Source organism: Nannospalax galili, unplaced genomic scaffold, assembly GCF_000622305.1.
Source record: "Nannospalax galili isolate Female #2095 unplaced genomic scaffold, S.galili_v1.0 scaffold543, whole genome shotgun sequence".
NCBI lineage: Eukaryota > Metazoa > Chordata > Mammalia > Rodentia > Spalacidae > Nannospalax > Nannospalax galili.
Genome location: NW_008352270.1, coordinates 3,022,549 through 3,044,069, shown reverse-complemented (window position 1 = coordinate 3,044,069; position 21,521 = coordinate 3,022,549). Strand labels below are relative to the sequence as shown.

The 21,521-nt window shown below is 35.6% G+C and overlaps 1 protein-coding gene across 3 annotated transcripts in view; it reads right to left on the bottom strand.

Annotated features, from left to right (window-relative positions):
- The window catches only part of Akt3 (AKT serine/threonine kinase 3), a 263,366-nt gene that overhangs the window by 112,170 nt on the left and 129,675 nt on the right, over positions 1-21,521 (bottom strand). For all 3 annotated transcript variants that reach the window (XM_008849161.3, XM_017802236.2, XM_029554110.1), the window contains exon 3: positions 18,630-18,755. In XM_008849161.3, the coding sequence (XP_008847383.1) occupies positions 18,630-18,755 (126 nt within the window). The remainder of the gene's footprint in view (positions 1-18,629; positions 18,756-21,521) is intronic.

Genomic DNA, 21,521 nt, shown 5'->3' with positions numbered 1-21,521 from the left:
TGCTCAAGATAATCAGTCACAGACAATATCCAGAGGTCCACATTCCAAGTGATTCTGTCAAGTTGACAATTAACACTAATCATTGCACTATTTATTTATCCTTAACAACGAAACTATTGTTTCTACATCTTTACAGTCCAACACATTACTCAGATTAGTTCTCAAATTTTTACACTGAAACACATCAGTCACTCAAGGCTTTATGCTTAGTTTTCTTCTCTTCTCTTTTTCCTGTTCTTAGTCATTCCCTTTTATTTTCCCATTATCGAAATCTAAACTCTGTATCTGTGTCTCTACTTTAAAACACAATTTCAGGTGCTGGAAATGTAAACTTAGGGGAAAATATGTATATGGTTCTGGTTTATTTAATCCAGAGGAAACACACATGCACACGTGCACACAAAATCAATATAGTGGGCATTTCTACCAGACCTAAAACCAAAGAAGTCACCATTTTTCTCCTTAAGTCCATTCCTCCTAGCTTTCCTAATATTTCTATAGCCTAGACTGACCCATGGAGTGATGCTCCTTTTTGACATTGGATGTATTTATCTGTGTCTGGTTTATTCACTCATGTACTTTATTTCAAATTCTCACTACCCAATGCCTAAAACTCCTAGCTGTCATACAACCAAAAATCTTTCTACACTGAGATGGTGAGAGGCCACAGAAGTTATTTAAAGAAACAATTATTTTCTAAGTTCTAAGAAGGACTCCTGCCTCTCCACCCCAGCTTCTTCTGCCAACCCCCTTTGTTCATTGCAGGTGAGCACACTTTCATCTTTTTAACTGCTCAAGGCAAAAACCGTGGAATCCCCCTGGAGTCCTCTCTTCTTTCACATGGAAGTTCACTGATTCTGGCTATCCTGTTGGCTCTACTTCCAAAATACACACAGTTCCTCAATAGCTCCTCACTACCTCCATTATTCCAGACAAGAACTAGGACCTTTCAAAAGCTCAGCTCCCTCTTGACCCTCACTGGAATTCATTCTTAACATAGTAGCTAGAAATACCAAAACAAGTAACTTAAAAGAGAAAATTGTTGGGGTACCCCTTCAGTGGGTGTATCTAAAAGACTCCCAAATTGCATAACTCTTATCTGTAGGGAGAAAAGAAAGTCCTTGACTGGTGAAGAGGGGATGTTAAAGAGAAGTAAAGGCATTAGCACTACAAGTTCTAGACAGGGAACCAGAAAAAAGTCAGAACAGTGAAAATTTCAAATGTTCCTATCAGAGTCATTGGGATTTCTTGATGAGCACTTCCAAAAGAATCCCTCCTCTCCTCATTTTTCTTTTGTCTGCCAAGGCTGTACTTGAGAGTGATGGGTGCATTCAGAATGGAAGAAGCCAGAGTGAACTGCATCCCAATTCCCTATTGGCAATTTGGGTAACCTCTTCAGAGGATGGTGTGATAAGAATAGGAGGTAGGAATTGGCTAGGCAGTTAGAGTAAAAAAGACCCCAAAGAAAAGTAGCCAGTTTCTTGGCTAAAAGTCAAAATGTCCTTGGGCCTCTTAGCAACATACTCTGTTCCAAAGGTCAAAAATGTCAAAAGTATTTGGGAGCCCTTATCTAATCCCTGAAAGATTTTAGGGTTACCTCTTCAGAGAGGGTAATGTTAGAGTAGCAAAAAGCCCCATAAGAGGGAAGGAGGGAGGGAGGGAGGGGTTGTCCCTGTTAGTTTGAGATAATAAATTATGTTAATGTTAGGAATTTTTGTCCAGTTCTTCCTATAACACCAGGGATATCATGTCTGGGTACATGGTAAATAATGCCTGTCATTGATGAACTGGCCTCTAATGTAAAAAACGAAAGACAGACACCTCAAAGGATATAGGCTTCATAGAAAATACCCCAGAAGGCTCAGTGACTAGGACTAGAAAAGAAAAGGAGAGAACAAATTCTTCATCTGGGGTTCACCCATTTTACTTAAGGTTTCCACTGTGGTGAGGAGGTCTTTATGATAATGGACTCTAGAATCAGAACACCAGCTTTAAATTCAGGCTCCACCACACATTATCACCTGTGCAGTCCTGATCAAAGTATTTCACATCTTTAAGTCCCCAGGTTCACTATCAGGAATTCAAGTAAAAATTCAAAGCATATCTTCAACATAGCGGCTAAATGAAGTACAAACACTATGATTTATAAAACTTCTCAAATTTAGAATTTGTTGTGAAAAAATATTATATTATCAGAGTCTATATTAATTACTGGAACCTTCAAGTCTGCTAAAATGATGAAAATTATTTTAATTACTATTCCTAAGCAGACCAATGAAAAAGAACTATTTATAAAAAAGTAAAATGTTTATATTATACATGAAGGGAATGGTTTAGAGAAAATTAATAACATGATAAACAAAGTACTTATAGACAAGTCAACTGTTTTGATTAATTTTATTAGGTAATTTAAGGACCAAGTACTATGCAAAATTCTGTGCACATAAAAATGAAATTCTAAGTTCACAGATCACACCATACTCTATCAATGATGCCACACGTGTAATCACAAAGTACTATTTCACTCATTTTATAAGAGTTTATTCAGGTTGTAAATATTCCAGTCCAACAAATCTACTACCTATAATTATAAACATGCAGACTAATAAAAACAAACCTGTATTTTATAGGTTTTAGCCCAAAATGCTATAAAAATTAATCAAATTTCTATTTTTTCTTTGTTGTGTTTTGGATGAATCGAATTTCTAAATAATATTCATTAGACGGAGACTGCAGAAAACAGAGGTGGTTATTTCAAGATATTTGATCAGAAGCTGAGTCACCCAAGAAAACTCTGTCACAGTGTCTTGGGGTTTGTTCTACATATATAATAGTGAGAAAAAAAGCTGAATCCAAAACAAAATGAAATCATAAACACATCCTAAAGCTCTGTAAAACAAACAAAAGCATGATAGAAAATCCTAAGTCTTCAGATTCTTTGTCTGTGTGTGTGAGCACGTATGTGTGTATGCGTGGTTTCTGTGATGCAGGTACATGATTGCACACCTGTGGGTTTGTGGGGCCCAGAGGAGGGCACTGGGTGGCTTTCTTACCACTCTCCATCTTACTGCCTTGAGACAAGGGGGGTTTACATTGAGATGAATAGGTTCTCTCACTCAATCTGAAGTTTGTCTGTTAAGCTAGGCTGACTAGACAGGAAACTCATGGAATCCATCTCCACCTCCCAGCAACAAGGTTTCAGACATGAAACATATCTGGCTTTTTATGTGCATGTTTTCAGAGCAAGTGCTCTTTCTTACCCACTGAGCCATTTCCCTAGGCCTTCTTTAGGCAGAATCTTAAGGGATATGATAGTTCGTAAGTAAATGAACCAATACTTCCTTAGAAGAATATTTTTCCTTTACTCTGAGATCCAAAACAGGTCAGTTTAAATCTCATAAACACAAGTGGAAAGATTGGATAGATTTTTAAAACCTATTAACCAAATATCACTGATTTCTGAACTCATTTAATATATATCAATAAAATAACTGTTTTTATACAATGCCAGTTAGTTAACTTTAACTATATCAGAATAATTTTCAATGTTTGTTACACTGGTACTTACATTAGACAATTATACTAGTTAAACTCTCCTTAGTAACTTGAACTACAAGCTGAATTTCAAACATTCTGCTTATTTTACACCATTCTGAACCACAGATGACAAAGTTTGTTCAAAACTCTAATTATTCTGAAAAGTTGAAAGCCAATTAACAGGACTGCAACATGCCAAATCAAAAAAACATATACCCGAAAGAAAATTTAGGAGATCATCTGTTCAGATTTTATCAAAAACTTTAAGATTTTATTTCAACCTCTTTAACCTTTTAAATGTGAATTTTATTCTTTTAAAAATATTCTGACAGCCAATGTAAAAAGCATAATACATTCCATTTATCATACAGAATTTATATTTAATAATGAAATGATGCCAATTATCCGTTATGATGACTACACAAGCAGTTTAAATTCCCAAGTATAATACTTCTATACAGTACTTTCTTTTGTTTAATGCTTCTACTATCTGTAAACAAAAAGACCTAATATTACATTATGACTCCACCTTACAAGACATTCATTTAATGCACTTAGCATGAGGTGTCTACGTAAGGGAGGTGCCAAGTAGAGAGCAATTCCAGCAGATCTGAAGATTAATCGGTATATGCCACAGCTGTGATGAGTGGTTCCTAAATGTTTCTCACTTAATCAATGCACAAACCTCAACATCATCCATTTTATAAATCCATTTTATAAATGAGCAAATTTACAAGGCTGAAATAAGTTAAGTGCCTTCTCCAAAACACACAGCTTGTAAGAAACTATACAAGAATGTGTCCCAGAAATATCTGAATCCAAATCCCATACTCTTCTGAAAAGAACAGAGTGCTAAGAAATTTGTCTTTGAAGAATCAGTAATCTGTGAAAACAAGAACAGTAGGCCTCGTCTGTCTTGTTGCCCTTCCCATACCTGCTCTGTGTTTAGTCCCTCTCCATCTATGATTATCTTTCCTCCTATGAGGAAACACAGGATAATTTTCACCTGTTAACAATGCTTGGGAGGAAAAAAAGGTTGAAAGTATTTGTTCCTGGCCATGACCACAGCACAGGGATGAATAAGAGTAAGGATCATTCCCTGGCAGAATTCTAACCCACAATATTGCTTGTTTCTCCAGGAAGGGCATATACTTTGATGGTTCAAAATGAATTGCTCAATAGAGAGAATGTTGCAACAGGCAGCAAGGAGAAAGGCATCAGACTCTGGTTCTTTCAAGATTGAGTCTCATCCTCTACACTGCCAAGTAATTTAATGATAATAAGCACATTCACTTACTAGCAACGGAGTAGTTCCCAAACCTGCCTAAATTCAGTTTCATATTTCTAGTTACTTTAGTCTGAAAAAGTTATCTATTACCCAAAGACAACATATATTTTTCCACATAATGGAATAAGAGAAAAAGCAAGTAGATTCTTTTATTTTCTTGCATAACACAGTCAATGAATGAGGATCAAGTTACTAATACTATTTTCCATTCTGTAGTTGTTCTTTACCTTATGATCCATATTCCAAACTCTGTGTTTTAATTATCAAAATATTACTTTGGTACTTACATGGGATACTAATTGTGGATTTAAATCATGAATCTCTCAAAATACATTTCTTTAATGAATATGGTTACATGGTTACCGCTATTTACCCAAAGCTCATTTTCAGAGTCAGCATTTTCCCCATCGATATTTTTTATGTTGTCTATCCCCCATGTTCTGCCTTTCATGAACTAAACACAATTGTTATGAATTTTCAGAATAACCATTCTCTCTGCATATGTGAAATTTCCAGTGAAAATAAACTGGTCACTTTGAAACAAAAAGATGACATGAACCACTTTACTGGGAGAATTTTAAAAGCAAAAAAACCTTCAGTGGACTCAAAACATGGAATCAGGCTTATTTATTGCAACAGAATAGCCATGTCCATTAATAATCTGATAATATTTATAACATATAATTTACAACTAACCATGTTAAGGTTTTGCAGTTTTATGACATCAATAGCACATGATTTACCACTTTATATATTTTTTTTAAAGTATCAAGTTCCTTAGCTGGCCTTGAATTCCCATAGATGAAGATGACTTTGAATTTATGATCATCTTGGCTCCACCTCCTGAGTGCTGAGATTACAGACCTGCACCATCATGCCTGTTTTATGAGGTGTTAGGGACTGGACTCGTGCTGTGCATTCTAGAAAATCATTCTATGCACTGAACTGTTTCTGAATTTGATACCAAAACTTGTTCAGCTTTGTCAGTTTAAGACAATTTTGCTTATTCTGTTATCATAGTAAATTGTCTATGAGTAAAGCACTATTAATAGGAAACATATAAATAATATTGTAAAGCCATAGAAACTTGAAAGAATTTATGAGGTAAAAAGCAAATCTGTAATACAGACTATAATAAAGCTCATTTAGGAAACAATGCATATGAAACAATGCTTTAAAAATATTATACACTAATTTTAAATTATAGGAATACCCTAGAGAAAACTATCAGTGCATTTGGAAGCAATAACTGTTGCTGGTTAGATGATTCAATTCTCATGAACTATTCTGGCATGTTTCAAAAGCACTGCCATTTTAAAACATACAAAATGTCTAAAAATGCAACCATGGTAATAGATTCCAAGTGCATGGGTTGGAGGGTGAGGGAGAAAGACAATGACAAATTGGTCCAAAAGGACACTGAGACTTCATAGTTGGAAGACTATTGTGCTGACAATTAGTAACAGAGGAAGCAGAGCACAAAACAAGTGAATGAAAAAGGCTGAACTTGCAATGAAAGACCTTATTATAGTGCAGAAACATTATTATAATAAAGGGGCAATGTACTCTCCTCTATGAAACTTCCAAACAGGCACCACAGTCTCTTTTCTCTTCCTCTGCATTTCATTTTTTCATTAGCATCTGCTTGATTATGTATTATTTCCAACCCCAAACAATTCCTCTCTATCATTTCTAAATCCTGAGGTTTAAAAGCCCTTCCCTCCACTTTGGCCTTAGGCCCCATTTAACTTTACTCAAAATATAACAATGTTTTAAAATTAACAAAGATAAGGGGAACCCCAGAAAGGCAGAGATTTAGCATTAACAATTCAGAAGACATGACAAACCATGTCCCTCAAGTCCGATTTCCTAAAAATGTGATGATTATATAATTCATCAAGACTATCCAGATGATGTCTCTAAATTTTTGACTGCACTACAACTTCTCTGCTATAATTTGAAGGACAATGTTGAAATCTGTATCTAGTAGTGATTTCTCTGCATTAAGTTCCTCTGTCCTCAAATGGAAGTAGCCCTAAACGCCAATATGCATCTTCAGACACTAGATGAGAAGGGAAAGACTGATTACTAACACTGACAAACCAGTCAGGAGCATGGCAGCCCTACCCTCTAATCTGCCCCCACTAAAATAGCTCACCCCAAGAACCTAAAGTGGATGGACATGCTATAGCTAGGAAGAGGGACGGGAAAAAAGCATGGGTCTCAAAGTCTGAACACCATAAGTTTTGCTCAAATTTCTATCACTTAAGACAAATATTACCACTGGGGAATGCCATGAACCAAAGTTTCTAGATCTAACCTAGATTAGTTATCATGCAAAAATATTAATCAAATTATTAATATAGGTGTACAATGTGTAGTGGGGGCAGGTGTTTAATTAGTAGTAATTTATTTTTCTCAACAGACTAAAATTATTGAGCTTTAGAAAAAATTGAGATATTACAATAACTAACTCCTAAAAGTTACATTTGACAAAATTCTGAGTCTCAGGACAGCTACATGGTCAGCTCAAAATTATATAATAAGTTTTTACCAAACAATGAGAAACCTGGCTGCTCCACACATATTCATCCTGCCATTAATAAGCTCATACTGTCATAAATAAGCCCAAACTATCATAAATAAGCTCATGGCACTCAAATTATTGTGAGAATAATGAGTCTGCATTGATGAACTATGTCTCACACCACAAAATCATCAAGTTTCTGTGGATACTGACTACCCAGTATTTGAAGAATTATTCTCATTCCATATATAATCAAATTAATTCATGATATAGGTATTAGACCACAGTTACTTGCTTTAAGACTCTAAGATTAAGTTCTTAATCTCTCTAGGTCTGTTTCATTATCTAGTTTTCTATTTCAAAAAAAGTAATTTTTTTTCATGGTACTCTTATAATAAATTTGAGCAAAAAAAAGAAAAAGCACCTAGTACATAGTAGGATTTTTAAAATGTAAATTCTTCTCTTACTTCCATAAATCCACCAATTCCCTATGTATTAATTTTAAGATGAGATTAAAAGCACTAAGAACAAAGGACATACAATCATGATTCTAATTATATTTTTAAAAACACACAATCCAGTTGGGCATGGTGGCACATGCCTTCAGTCCCAGCAATCAGGAGGCAGAGGCAGGAAGATCTCTGTGAGTTCAAGGCCAGCCTGGTCTACATAGTGAGTTCGAGGCCAGCTGGGGCTACAAAAAGACAAAAACAAAACGAAACAAAAACAACAACAACAACAAAAACTCACCACAATCCTCCACTTTCGAGAAACTAAGAATTTTAACTTAAAAAAATTACTTATTAAAACCAAATATTCAACAAATAAATCAATTAAGCATGTACACTTAACCAAAAATAATCAGGTCATAAATTAATACTGTTGGAAAGATCCAAGCAAAATTATTTTTACTCTTCATATATGAAAAGGTGCCATGGGAGAAAAGTGAGGATCACTGATAACATAAAACAATACAAGGAGCAGGGCAGCACACACCTTTAATCCCAGCACCTGGGAGGCAGAGGCAGGGCGATTTCTGGGAGTTCGAGGCCAGTCTGGTCTACATAGCAAGTTCCAGGCTAACTGGGGCTACAGAGAGACCCTGCTTCAAAAAGACAAAAAACAAAACAAAAAAAAAACAACAAAAAAACTCAAACAATAAAAGGATCCTGCTCAACATCAGCATCAAAGTTTGGTTTATACATTCTATAAATTTTTGCCTGAAAACTGATACTTACCTATTAGTAAGTAATATAATGCAAACCCAAATCTACACCATGTGTGTCTTGCCACGCACATACAGGCTGTAGGAGATGACCCTCCCATCCTCTTCCCATCTGCACTAACCCACAAATCCTTACAAAAGACGGAGCAGTATTTTTAAAAATTGAATTATGTAAAGAGATATGGATACCTTTAGTTAAAAGCTATAGTTTGAAACTTTTACTTAAAAAAACTGCACTTCAGGTGGGATTTTAAAATGGAGCATTTATCTGTGTCAATAAAATTACTTTACATCTTTGGACGATTAGCAATGCTACTACAGAAGCTGCACTTAAAATTGCACTGGGTAAACTGGTAAGGTTCCTCAGGCCTAACTGAGCTTGGGAGGACAAAGTAGGAAGAGTCAAGCAGTCTGTTAACTATTTCAAAAGGCAAATGTATTTCTTTCTTCCTCCACTATTTTTCATTCTATTAGACAAGAACAAGGAAATAACATACCATCTGAAGCTTTGATTCATTCCTGGGGATTTCAAACCTATTTAATTTGAGAGGAATTATTCATTCAGTTTCTCAGAAACGATTTTCAAAAATATTTTACTTTATCTTATTATATATATGTATGTACGTGGGTTTGTACACGTGCAGTGCTGGAGTTACAGGCTGCAGTGAGCTGCTCGACATGCGTACCAGGAATCGAACTCAGCTCCTCTGGAAGAGTGATACAAGCTCTTGACCAGAGAGCCATCTCTCCAGCCCTCAAAAATTATTTTTAAAATTAATCCCAGTTTTGTTACCTAGAATCTAGCTTATGTTTTGACATGTTACAAAATAGGAATGTAACACCACACAGTGTTACTGTGAAGATTAAATGAAATAACCTATCTGAAAGGGTATCAGACATAGTAATTCTTTTAAAAAATGTTTGTTTCCTTTTTCCCTTTTTTCTTTCAATGTATTTGGTCCAATGCTGAGAATGTGATAACTTCCAATAAAAACTTTCAAAATATTCACTAGAACTTAAATTTTCTAAAATATATTTACATGTTAATTTTGATAATGTATATTTCAAATTGGGTTACCTTAAATACGCATACACACACAGGGAAGGTAGTTTCAAAATAAGAGTACATATATGAAGTTCTTACCTAGGATGACAAGAAAAGGAAAGAAGGAAAAGTTGAAAGGAAAAGCATTTTAAAATGGCACAGGAACAGTAATTGTGGACAGAGTGTTCCTTTACTTAAGCAGCTATGGCCAGGTGACAGATGACTGACCTTGGGAAAAGCTCAGTGACAGAGGAAGAGGAGCAAGAAGAGAGGAAGAAAGGGAAAGAAAAAGCAGGAATGCAGGCTACTTATGCTGGGATCTCTTTTATGACCTGACATTGCCTATTCTAAGCTGCTGAAGCTGATGACCCAAGCTTGCCCTCCCCTAAAACTAACCTATTGTATCCTCTACCTTTGAAAAAAGCATAAATTCAAGAAACAATTTTAATTTCTCCCCAATGGATAGTAAACAAGAGATTCTTTAAGGAGGTGCAGAAAGACACTTAAAGATTATTAAAAAGCAAAACAACTTCTGACTATAAAAGGGCAGCACTAGTCTGATGAGCCCTCCTGGCCTACAGAAACTTCTTTCAAATGACATTGACTAAATTTACACTGTCTCTTTCTGATATATCTTTAAGTAAGGACTCTATTCCTTACAGTGCAATACATCTGCTACTAGACCTAATTTTCCATTTATCTAAAAGTTTCCTCACAATTAAGAAGATCCAATCTCCAAATGATCAGGTACATAATTAATCTAAGGTATCCTTCAAAATAAAAAGTTACGAATCTGTGTGTCACTGAACCTAACAGTATGTATCAATTTCTATAAAAAACAACATTTATGGAAGACCAAGGTATAGCTTAGCAGCAGAGTGCTTTCCTACTATGTGTTAGGCAGTAGGTTCCATCCCTACTAACACACCACAAAATATAAAATGTTAAGATATATTATATAAAGAAACAGTGAAGAGATATCAGGAATATAAATATGTATATTTTTAATTTTAAAACTATTTTTATATGTAAAATGTTTTGACTGTATGTATATAAATACACTCATGTTGTGCAGTGTGCCACAGAGGCAGAGAAGAGGATGTCAGATCCCCTAGTACTAGAGTTAAGGAATGGTTGTTAGTACCCATGTGGGTGCTGGGAACCAAACCCAGATCCTCTGCAAGAGCAGCCAGTGCTCTTAACTGCTGAACTATCACTCTAACCCAATGATTTTAACTTTACAAGTGTTTGTGGACATGTAAAACAATAATTCAGCACACATAAGTGCCCTTACATACATGGAGACAAAACACTACCACACATAAAAATAAATAATTTAAAAAACAACTCAGCTTTCATTTCTGAAAAAAGAACATTTTAAGATTTTATTTTTCAGAGAAGAAATGGTATTTTCGAGCAATTGTTCTGAACATGAACATATCCTAAAACTTGCTTCCCAAGTATTTCTTTAAAGAAATGTTTCAGAAAAAGAGATATTTAAGATCTATTATAGCAGACAGTTTTCATCTTCATTTTTCATAGATTTAGAGTGATAAGACCATTTTTGGGGTCTGATTTCCAAAATGTAAATTACTGTGTCCAATGACATACAGAATGGAAACTGACCAAGTACTACAAGATGTGGATAATAACATCTGACCTTTATTTATCCTTCGTTGGGTGTATCAAATCAAACATGAACTGTGAGTGAAGGTACCTTCTAAATGTAGGGATATAGAGATGTAAATTTAGAAATGATTTTTTTCAAACAGAGTTGATCTCTAAAAATTAACTTGATGGATTTTTAATAATTGTAAATTGAGGTAATTTGTGCACAGAAAATATACACATTGGGCTGAAATATAATGCTACATGCACACATGGTCACAATGCTATGCTTAAAAGTACTTTGAGCAAAACAGCTCTTCTATCCAGTAGAGTCTCTAATATTTTACAACTACCATCTTTTCACTGACTTCTCAGCTTGCTCAACTTCAGAGTGGACACATTCCTCTATCAGACTAAGTACCTGCTCAGATATCTTCAGGCTCATTCTATTTCTGAAAGGTTTCTTCTTATTCTTTGTGATGGGAAGAAAGGTATGCCAAAATTCGCCCCAAGAAACACCTCCTAGAATTCTATTTTATTCTGTGCTGAAAATATTGGTCCATATTGCCATGTACTTCAGGGGGTTGTAGGATCCTGGTCCTTTCCTGCCACATTACAGGAAAACTTTTTTCTTTGTAACCCGATTATAAGACATTTGAAAACTCATTATTTGAATGTGAAAGGTCCACCAGAGGCTAATATGTCTGAACACTTGGTCCCCTGGTGGTGGCACTGTTTGGGGAGTTTGCAGGACCTTTCAGACCTAGGGTCTAACTGGCAGACCCAGGGCATAAGTCTGTAAGGGCAGTACTTATAGGCCATGTCCTGGTATCTCTTCTGGTCCACAATCTCTACTTCTCACCATGGAGGTGAAGTAGCCATCCACCTCATGCACCTGCTGTCACAGTACAGCTGTGAGCCTCCATGAACTCCACACCTTCCCTGTCATGAGAAACTGTACCTTCTCAAAACATGAGGAAAATAAACCTTTCTGCCTTAGGTTACTTCTCTCAGTAATTTTATCCTAGTGACAAGAAAGTAACTAAACACAATGTCACAATAGGCGGGGAGGGAAAGGGAATACATTTAAATGATAATAGAGTAATATAAGTTTAAGATTTATTTTATTTTCCTGGCCCTCTGTTGCATGAGGGAGCTTCATTAATGACAATGAGATATTCATTATTGTTTTCTTTACCCCTTGTTCTATGTTCCATGAGCCTTAGGTGTAGAGGTTGCATTGTAGATGTGCCACTTAGACTTGGGCAATTCACAGACAATGCCTGTGTGTGACCAGTTGTGGTACTCTGTAATAGTCTCCATCTGGTGCAAAAGAAGCTTCTTTGATGAGTGGTGACTGGGAAATTTATCTGTAAATATAAGGACACATATTTTGCACATAGTAAGAAATTACATTAGTTTAGGGATGTGACAGTTTGGGGGTTTTCTCTAAGGGGTGTGTGTGTGTGTGTGTGTGTGTGTGTGTGTTGTGTGTGTGTGTGTGTGTGTGTGTGTGTGTGTGTGTGTGTATTTGTATGTGAGTGAAGGGTTCCCCAGAGGCCAGTGGTGTGTTATAAGCCCCCTGACATGGGTGCTGGGAAGCAAACTCAGTCCTCTTTAAATCAGTATGCACTCTTAATGACTGAGCCATCTCTCCAGCCCTAAGTAATGTAAATTAGAATATTGATACTTATATACCATTTTCTGGGACTAGAGAGATGGATGGTTCAGAAGTTAAGAGTACTCATTGCTCTTGCCAAGGACCCAGGTTCTACTCTCAAACCCAATGGCAGCTCACAATCATCTGTAACTCCAGCTCCAAGGGATCTGACATCCTCTTCTGGCCTCCGCAGGCACCAGGCACACACATGGTACACATACATATATGCAGGCAAAATACTAGTACACATAAAAGATTTTCTAAAAAAATCTTTAAATACGATTACCAAAAGATAACTTTAAGCAAATCATTGACTCCAAAAGTCTCATTTTTCTCATCTAAAAAGGAGACATTTACAGTCACTCAAAAATAACTATTAAAAGTCCTAATATGCAGGTACTAGGAAATACAAGATAAGCAAGATTAAGCTCTTTCCTTTAAAATAACTCAAACTAGTAAATGAGACATGTAAGTGAAAAGTAACCAAGGAGCAATGTGATAACACAAGAAATAACAGCTTTGACAAAGGCACAGAGGAATAGTTTTGAAGGAATGGGGAATGATTTAAATATGAATTAAATCTTGGATGAAAGAAAAATATCCAGGCAAATAGAAGGCAGGGACATTCCAGCCATAAGGAACAACACAAGCAAACACAAAGAGCAGAAGAGCAGTAAAGACTATACAAGGAACTGCAAACAAGTTAGTATGTTGAAGCTTAATTGCAAAGCAGAAGAGACATGAAGCGAGAGCTGATAGGCAAGGCCAGATTGAAGAGATCTTTGTATGATACATTAAGGAAGCTGGACATCATCCAGTAGGCAATGAAGATCCAAGGAAGGGTTTTCAAGGGGAATGGCATAGTTAAGACGTAATTTTAGAAAGTTCATTTTGACAGACATATGAAGGAAGAACATGAGTGGTACAAACTAGAGGCAGATAATCTACTTAAGAATCTGTATCAGAGATGAAGAGAGATTATTCTAGGGTGATTATAGGAAAAGACATAATAGATTCAATAAATAAAAAGCAAATCATCAGAATTAGAAATGGATTCAAAGTGGGGTAAAGACATGAAATAAAAAAAAGCATGGAACAGATCCAGGTTTCTGCTCAAGCAGAGGCAGCAGAACTGAAACACTGAACTAACATAACTGGAAAATAGACAAAAATATCTTGAGGTCAGTCTATGAACAAGTAAAGGCTATAATTATCTAGGATAAAAATTTCTTGCAGCCAAGTTAATATAACATAATTCTAAGGAGAACATTCTGGCCTGAGTACATGTTTATGTGGTAGCAATCTACACACAGGTTACAACTGAAAACTCGGGAGTCAATGTGACCATTTAGGGGAATAAAGTTTAAGAAGTCCCAGGCCAGATGTCATTAAATACCAAAATTATATACTATGCAAAGGAGGAAGAAGAAGAAACAGACACAGAAAAATCTCATAGCACATTAGGGAAAGTCATCCAAAAAAGATGTTGATCACCAGAATAAATTGCAACCCACATATGAACCCAGAAAGAAAGACAGAACTGGAAAAAAGTCTACTAGGCTTAATGACAGGATTTAGCAAAGTATGACACCTTAGCATGGGAGGAAACAGTAAAAGCAAGGCCATGCTCAACTTTCTGCTGCCCATTTTCCCTGAATTACATCATAAAACCTAGCAGAATTCCTGACTCTCCTTTGAAGCAGGTCTTAAGCTCCTCATTTGGAAGAGGTGCCCTTCCTATTCCTAGAGGAAAGAAACATCTTCATTATGAAAGACATAGGAAGGGATAGAGAAAAATCCATATAATCAGACCTTGCTCAGGTCTCCCCAGCCTATTATCATAATATATAACCCATTTCTCCAATCACATTTTTCCCATGATTATCTACCTCTTCACCAAACCAAAGCATAAAGATTCTTTGGGTCTTAATTTCCAAAGGCTATGTAAAACTGTTAAACAAATGTGTGTATTTTTATTTTGTTCATCTGTCTTTTGTTTATACGGAAATCGGCCATAAACCTAACATAGGAAGAAAAACTTTTTTTCCCATACATCACTCATTAGGTGGCTACTGGAGAATTCATTTAAAGTGGCTTCAATCAAATAGATTAAAGAAGTTAGACTGCAGTTGTTAACAATCAGAAACAATGAATGCAGAAGCCCTTTCTGACATTTTTCTCCCAATCCTAGGGACTGAACCCAGAACCTCATGTATGCTGAGCATGTGCTCTACCAGTCAGCTATACCCCCAGCCTGAACAATATTAATAAGACATGAAGAAAATCATATTTTAATGAGATTTGGAAAAAATCAATTCTAAAATCCTTCCAGTTCATATTCTCCCTTTTTAAAAATGAGCAAAAAGCCTATTTCTGTGAAATTTTATTAAAATCCATAGACTTCTACATATTTATGTGTGTATGCACCTGTGTGTGTGTGTGTGTGTATGTGTGTGTTAATGTGTGTGCATGCATGCAGAGACCAGAGGTCAATCAATGTCAGGTGTCTTCCTCTATAACTCTCCACTTTATTTTTAAAGAGGTCTCTCACTGAACCTGAAGCTCACAGATTAGGCTAGGTTGGTCCACCAATGAACTCCAGGAATTCACCTTTCTCCCATCTACCCTCCAATCCCTGCTGAGCACCGGAATCAAAGGCAAGTCCTGCTGCACCTGGATTTTTACACTGGTGCTAGGAATTTAAATGCAGGTATTCATATTTGCACAGCAAACACTTTACCAACTGAGCCATCTCCCAAGCCAGCCCTTGAGGTAAATGTTATTTTTATTATATATGTATTAATGTTTTGCATGCATGTGTGCAAGTGCACCCATGCATTCAATACCTGCAGAGGTCAAAAGAGGGCATCAAAGACCATAGAACTGGAGTTATGGACAGCTGTTAGCCACCATGTGGGTGCTGGGAACCAAACCCAGGTCTCCGCAAGAGTAGCCAGGCTCTTAACTGCTAAGCCATCTCGCCAGTCCTCCTTTTTAAAAAACATTTTTAAATTTATTTTTTTGTTTTTTGTTTTTGGTCCTTTTGAGACAGAGTCTCCCTGTAACCCCAGCTGGCAGGGAACACATGATGTAGACCATGCTGGCCTTGATCTCACAGGGATCCACCTGCCTCTGCCTTTGAAGTGCTGGGGATTAAAGGTGTGTGCCACCATGCCCAGCTTAAATTTATTTTTTTATTCATATGTATGTGTATATTCCTGTTTTTGTGTGTGTGTAACGAGTACATGTAGGTGCCTGCAGAGGCCAGAACAGGGCTTCAGATCTTGTGGAACTGCAGTTACAGGTAGTTGTGAGTCTTACGGGTATTGGGAACAGAGTCAAAGTTCTCTGCAAGAGCAGCAAATGCCCTTAGATGCTCAGCTGTCTCCCTAGTCCATTTAAGAAAGATATTGTAGGGGCTGGAAAGATGGCTCAGCAGTTAAGAACACTGTTGTTCTTGCAGAAGACCCGGGTTCGATTCCCAGCACCCACATGGCAGCTAACAACTGTCCATAACTCCAGTCCCAGGGGATCTGACAGCCTCTTCTAACCTCCGTGGGCATTGCACGACACAGGTGCACTTACATACATGCAGGCAATACACGCATACACATAAAATAAAAATAATAAATAAAATTAAAGAGAAAAAGAGAAAGATATTGTAATGGGGGCTAAGTTAAAAGGGAAATAACTAGCAAAGAAACCTTTTCTTGTTCCAACTTTTTCTTCCCTTAATGCCTTATAGAAGCATGCCTGAAATACCCTTCTCCTTTGTTGTGATTAGCTTCCTGTCTACTTCATCTTCAAGAGCCTACCCAAACTCTACCTTCCAAAACAGTAAACATGTTTCCACTATGCTGAGGAAGAAACATAAGAACACAGAGTTTCAGAGACTGACCTGCCTAAGGTCATACCCAGAACTTGTATCAAATTTGAAATTTGAAGCTTTTCTTTAATGAATATCCTTTCACTGGCCATTATTTCCTTAAAATTTTAATATAATTTAAGATTATAATAAAGCTTTATAAATAGTGGAGTTACTTTATGATACAAGTTAATACTCCTGAAAACTAGGGGCTCAACTACAACTTTACTTGTTAGAGTCAAGTACCAATAAGAAGCTGGTTAGACAAATGAAGATTACAGATGTCAGCTACTACTTATTTTGTAGAGAAGTTGATGTCAGTCACTAAATAGGATGTCTCCCCAAGAATACAGCATTTATTTCAGCCTCTGCCAGTGGAAGTGTCAGAGCAGATGTTGGCAGACTGTGACATACAGTATGTCTTTAAAACATGCTGGAGTGTGAAATTTCATAAGGTCAAAAAATGCTGCATTTTGATCAGTAGATAGAGTAATTCTGTACTCTTATAAATTATTTCAGACAACCAATAGAGTTGTTAGCAAAATAGACAAACTATGAAACTACACTAGCTTTATGTAGGACATGATTAATGGTTTAAAAGATAATTTCTATCACTTTAATAAGCAAATGTTCACCCAAAATATCTTCAGAAAGAAAATAAGTTTCTTTAAGTAATAAAAAACACAAGATATTATTCCAGTTGGCAAAATGATTGAAATCAATTTCCTGTTGACCCAAAGCCATTAATATCTAAATGAACATATTTTAGTACAAGAAAAGATATTTTCCTTAACACACACATATATATTTATGTACGAGCGTGTGCATGTTTATAATATAATGATAGTCTCATTTGAAAAAAGTAAAATAAAAACCCTACATAAGAATTCACTGATATAAATATAGAGGGTTTTAACATTCATAGCCTTATTCAACTAGCTATAATTCTATACTAAGGTTTATTTTGAAAACTGAAAATAAAGCTAGGAATAAAAATGTCTGAAGTTCTTATATTTTAAAATGAATTTCATAATATTCAAAAGCTATTGTTTCTCAGATCATTTTGTTATAATTACGTTTTAAATTTCAATTTTCCCTCCAACCTTTTTCAAATGTGTCTAATAGGTAACATCCAACCAAAATAAAGGTTATCTAGTTAAAATTTTTATTTCAACAATATAGACTCTACCTAGTTCATATACCAGTTAATTTTAATATTAAAAGACTTTACTTCTGCATTAACACAGCAAGATCCTTTATTGATGAGTCATTAAATACAAACAATCTCAAGAGCCTGGTCATGATATGACAATAAAATAATCATTGCCATTATCATTATGGTCAAACAAATTAAACAAATGCAGTATTTCTAAGCAAATTATAAGCATTTTGTTGGATATTTGTAAGAAATAAAAATGTAACTAGAAACATAATAATCCCAGAAAATGATTTCTAATAGTGAATCACTTATATTATCAGTCAAATAATCACACATTTGTGACAGGGTATTTTAACTAGAAATATAGTAAACAATGTAACATCTTACAATCAAGTTCAACAGAGCAGTCAAGTTCAAAGGTTCTTATTTACATTTTATAAAGAGAAATTTGAATTTACATACTTGGGGAAATTAGATTTATCATAGTTAAATTCTAAATTTGAAAAATATTAAACTATACCGCATTGCATAAGGTTATGTATTACTGATAGTCCTATCTTATGGAACTGAAATTTCTAGCAAAGCTGAAAATGTCCCTGCTATTAAATGTAAATCCATACTTTTCCATGGGTTTCTCAGATATCTTAACATATCTGACACATAAAGCCATGCAAAAAATAAACACAAGGTGAATTAACAATTACGATTAACTTACTTGCCACTGAAAAGTTGTTGAGGGGATATGGTAAATCCACATCTTGAGGTTTCTCTTTATATCCTATGAATGAGCCATCTGTCTTCAAAAGGAAGTATCTTGGCCTCCAGTTTTTTATATATTCTCCTACATAAGGAAAGCATGCATGTTAATGCTTAAAAAAAAAAAAGAACAGTCGCTACTATGAGAAAAATAAATTATGGTATAATTAATATATGTCCTACAACACTGCCCTCCACAATTTTAGTTAGGCAATTTTCTTGAAACTCAACTTACAAAAGAAAATAAATAAGCCCACAATTAAGACTCAATAAAAACCCAAACATGTTTTGTTTTTAATGACTTCACACTTTGATAATTCATATGCACCATTATTCCTTCAGAGACTCATTCATATGAGTACACATTTTGTTCAGTTTTTCTCATTTTATCAGATGGTTGTTAGAGCATATTTTCAGTCATTTTAGAAAGCTTTGGTAAACCATTCACACAGCATTTATGAATTTCAGTAAAAAAAAATCACAGGAGGAATATGAAATAGACATTTCATTTTTGTGTACCACTGACTAATACTATGATTTTTTTCAAAATAAATTAGAGGAAAGTTTATTTCCCATTCCTTTTTTTTTCTTTCCTTTTTAAGACAAGGACTCATTGCTATATAGCCCAGGCTGATCTCAAATTCACAGTCCTCTTGCCTCAGCCTGGGATTATAGAATGTGGTATCATTGTTAAATCTTGACTATAACTTGTTCTTCATAGGAAAATCACCTTCTATACAATGCTGTGAACAAATCTCAAAAATGAAAGAACATGGGTTAACAGAGCTCAAATCCATACCCAACTCACAAACATAAATATAAGAACACATGGTAGCTACAGGGCCATGACATAACAGTAGATAATGTAGGTTATGAGCTCCTGCCTATGCACCAAAACAAGATCTAATTTTAACAACAGAGGTACATTATTCCATGGCACCTTAAGTGCTGGATGGCAAACAAGGCATGCCAGCCCACACCCGTTATCTCAGCACTGTGGGGTGGCTGAAGCTGGATGGTCACCATGAGTTCAAGGCCAGCTGGGCTACAGAACAAGACTCTGTCTCAAAAATAACAATAACAAAAAATTTTTTAAAGAGAAAAGGAAAAAGAACTGTATGGCTTCCTGAACTCCTCTTCTAGTTTTCTACTGTACAGTCCTATATTACTGTTAAATCTCGTGCTGAATCTCAGAACTACAAAAAGCTGAAAACAGTTAAACTTTTGCCACAAAGGAGCCTCTTCTCTGAACCAAGTTTAAATCTAGCATTTAACCTCTGCTACCACATCTGGGTCAGTAGGGACTTCCCAAGTCTCTCCAGCCAGCCTCAACTAACCTGACCCATTACTGCCCTTACATCTGTCTGTCCTACTGCCTATGCTCTGTGATTGCTTTCCCAACTCTACTTACCACTGCTGCTATCCTAACCCACTAAGCACCTGAGATTCATCTTATTTGGTATTATCACTCTTTAGCTCAAAAGTGTTTTGTCATTCCTTACAGTTGACTATAAATTCCAAGTCTTAAACATATAATGTAACTTTACTCCAACATGCATCTCAGATGTGGAATTATTCCACTAGCATAGCAACTTTCAGACTTATCTCATACTCTCTCTACATTCTTAAATATTAAAGGAATCTAGTAAGTCTTTGCTTATGTAGATTATCATGTTTACCATGGTAGAACCTGAAAATAAGAAAACTGAAGATAAAAATTTACTGCACTTATTTTTATTAGTTTAGCTGAATTTTTGAGATTTGTATACAATTTGACAGTATTTAGATTCCCTCCCCTATCAACTCCTCCCAATTGCCCCCTACTCAATTTAACATCACACTTACTATACCATATTTAATATAACAAATATACATAAAATGACTTTCTGAGCCAAGGGTGGTAGTATGAGCCTGTATTCCTAGTAAGAGGAAGATAAAGGCAGAAGGGTCACAAGTTCAAGGCCACTCTGGGCTAGATCTGTCTCAAAAAACAAAAACCTATTTTATTTCTTAAAGCAATGAGAAAAGCAGGACTGTGCTGCATTTCTACTGATCACTTTAACAGAAATGGGTGGATTCGCCTCTCTGCTACTGCAGTCAATGTTACAGTCAGTATGTTGCTTTGATTGAAATTTAAGCAGAAAATCTAACTCAAACAGGTAACTGAAAATGGAAAGAGTATTCTGGTAGTTGTGGGAATATTTATTTTATACTGCACCAGAATTCAACAAGGGACAGTTTCTAAAACATTAATTGCAATGTAGAATTTGCAACTTTATCAATGCACTCTGGTATGTAAAAACTCATTCGTTCGTACTGAACAGTGAATGATTCTTTTATACTGTGAAGAATTTTTAATACCATGCATTGGTCATATAGAAATTACTGGCTTATTGACATGATGAACTTCCATAGCAATTCAATTTCCACAGTTGATACACTTTATATAGTTGCATTTGTTATCATTAATTCCATTATTTAAAAAGCACTGAAGGAGTTCAAGCTCAGGGTGGTAGATATATTTTCCAAATTTCTTCTTCCTTTGTTCTTGTTTTCATTTTTTGTTCTGTTTTGGTTTTGGTTTTTCAGATGGTCTCCTTGTAGCTACAGCTGGCCCAGAATTTGCCAGCTGTAGCTAAACGTGTCTGGCCTCCATCTCACACAGATATGCCTCCCAAGTACTGGGATTAAAAGGCATGTACCACCATACCTGACTATTTTCCAAACTTGTAATCTTAGCTTTTAGGACTCAATTTTATCATCACCAACAAATATTGCCATTCATTTTTCTTTGCAATGATATACTCTAAATGCCCAATTTACTGCCTACCATTTGGCTGACAGTAATAAT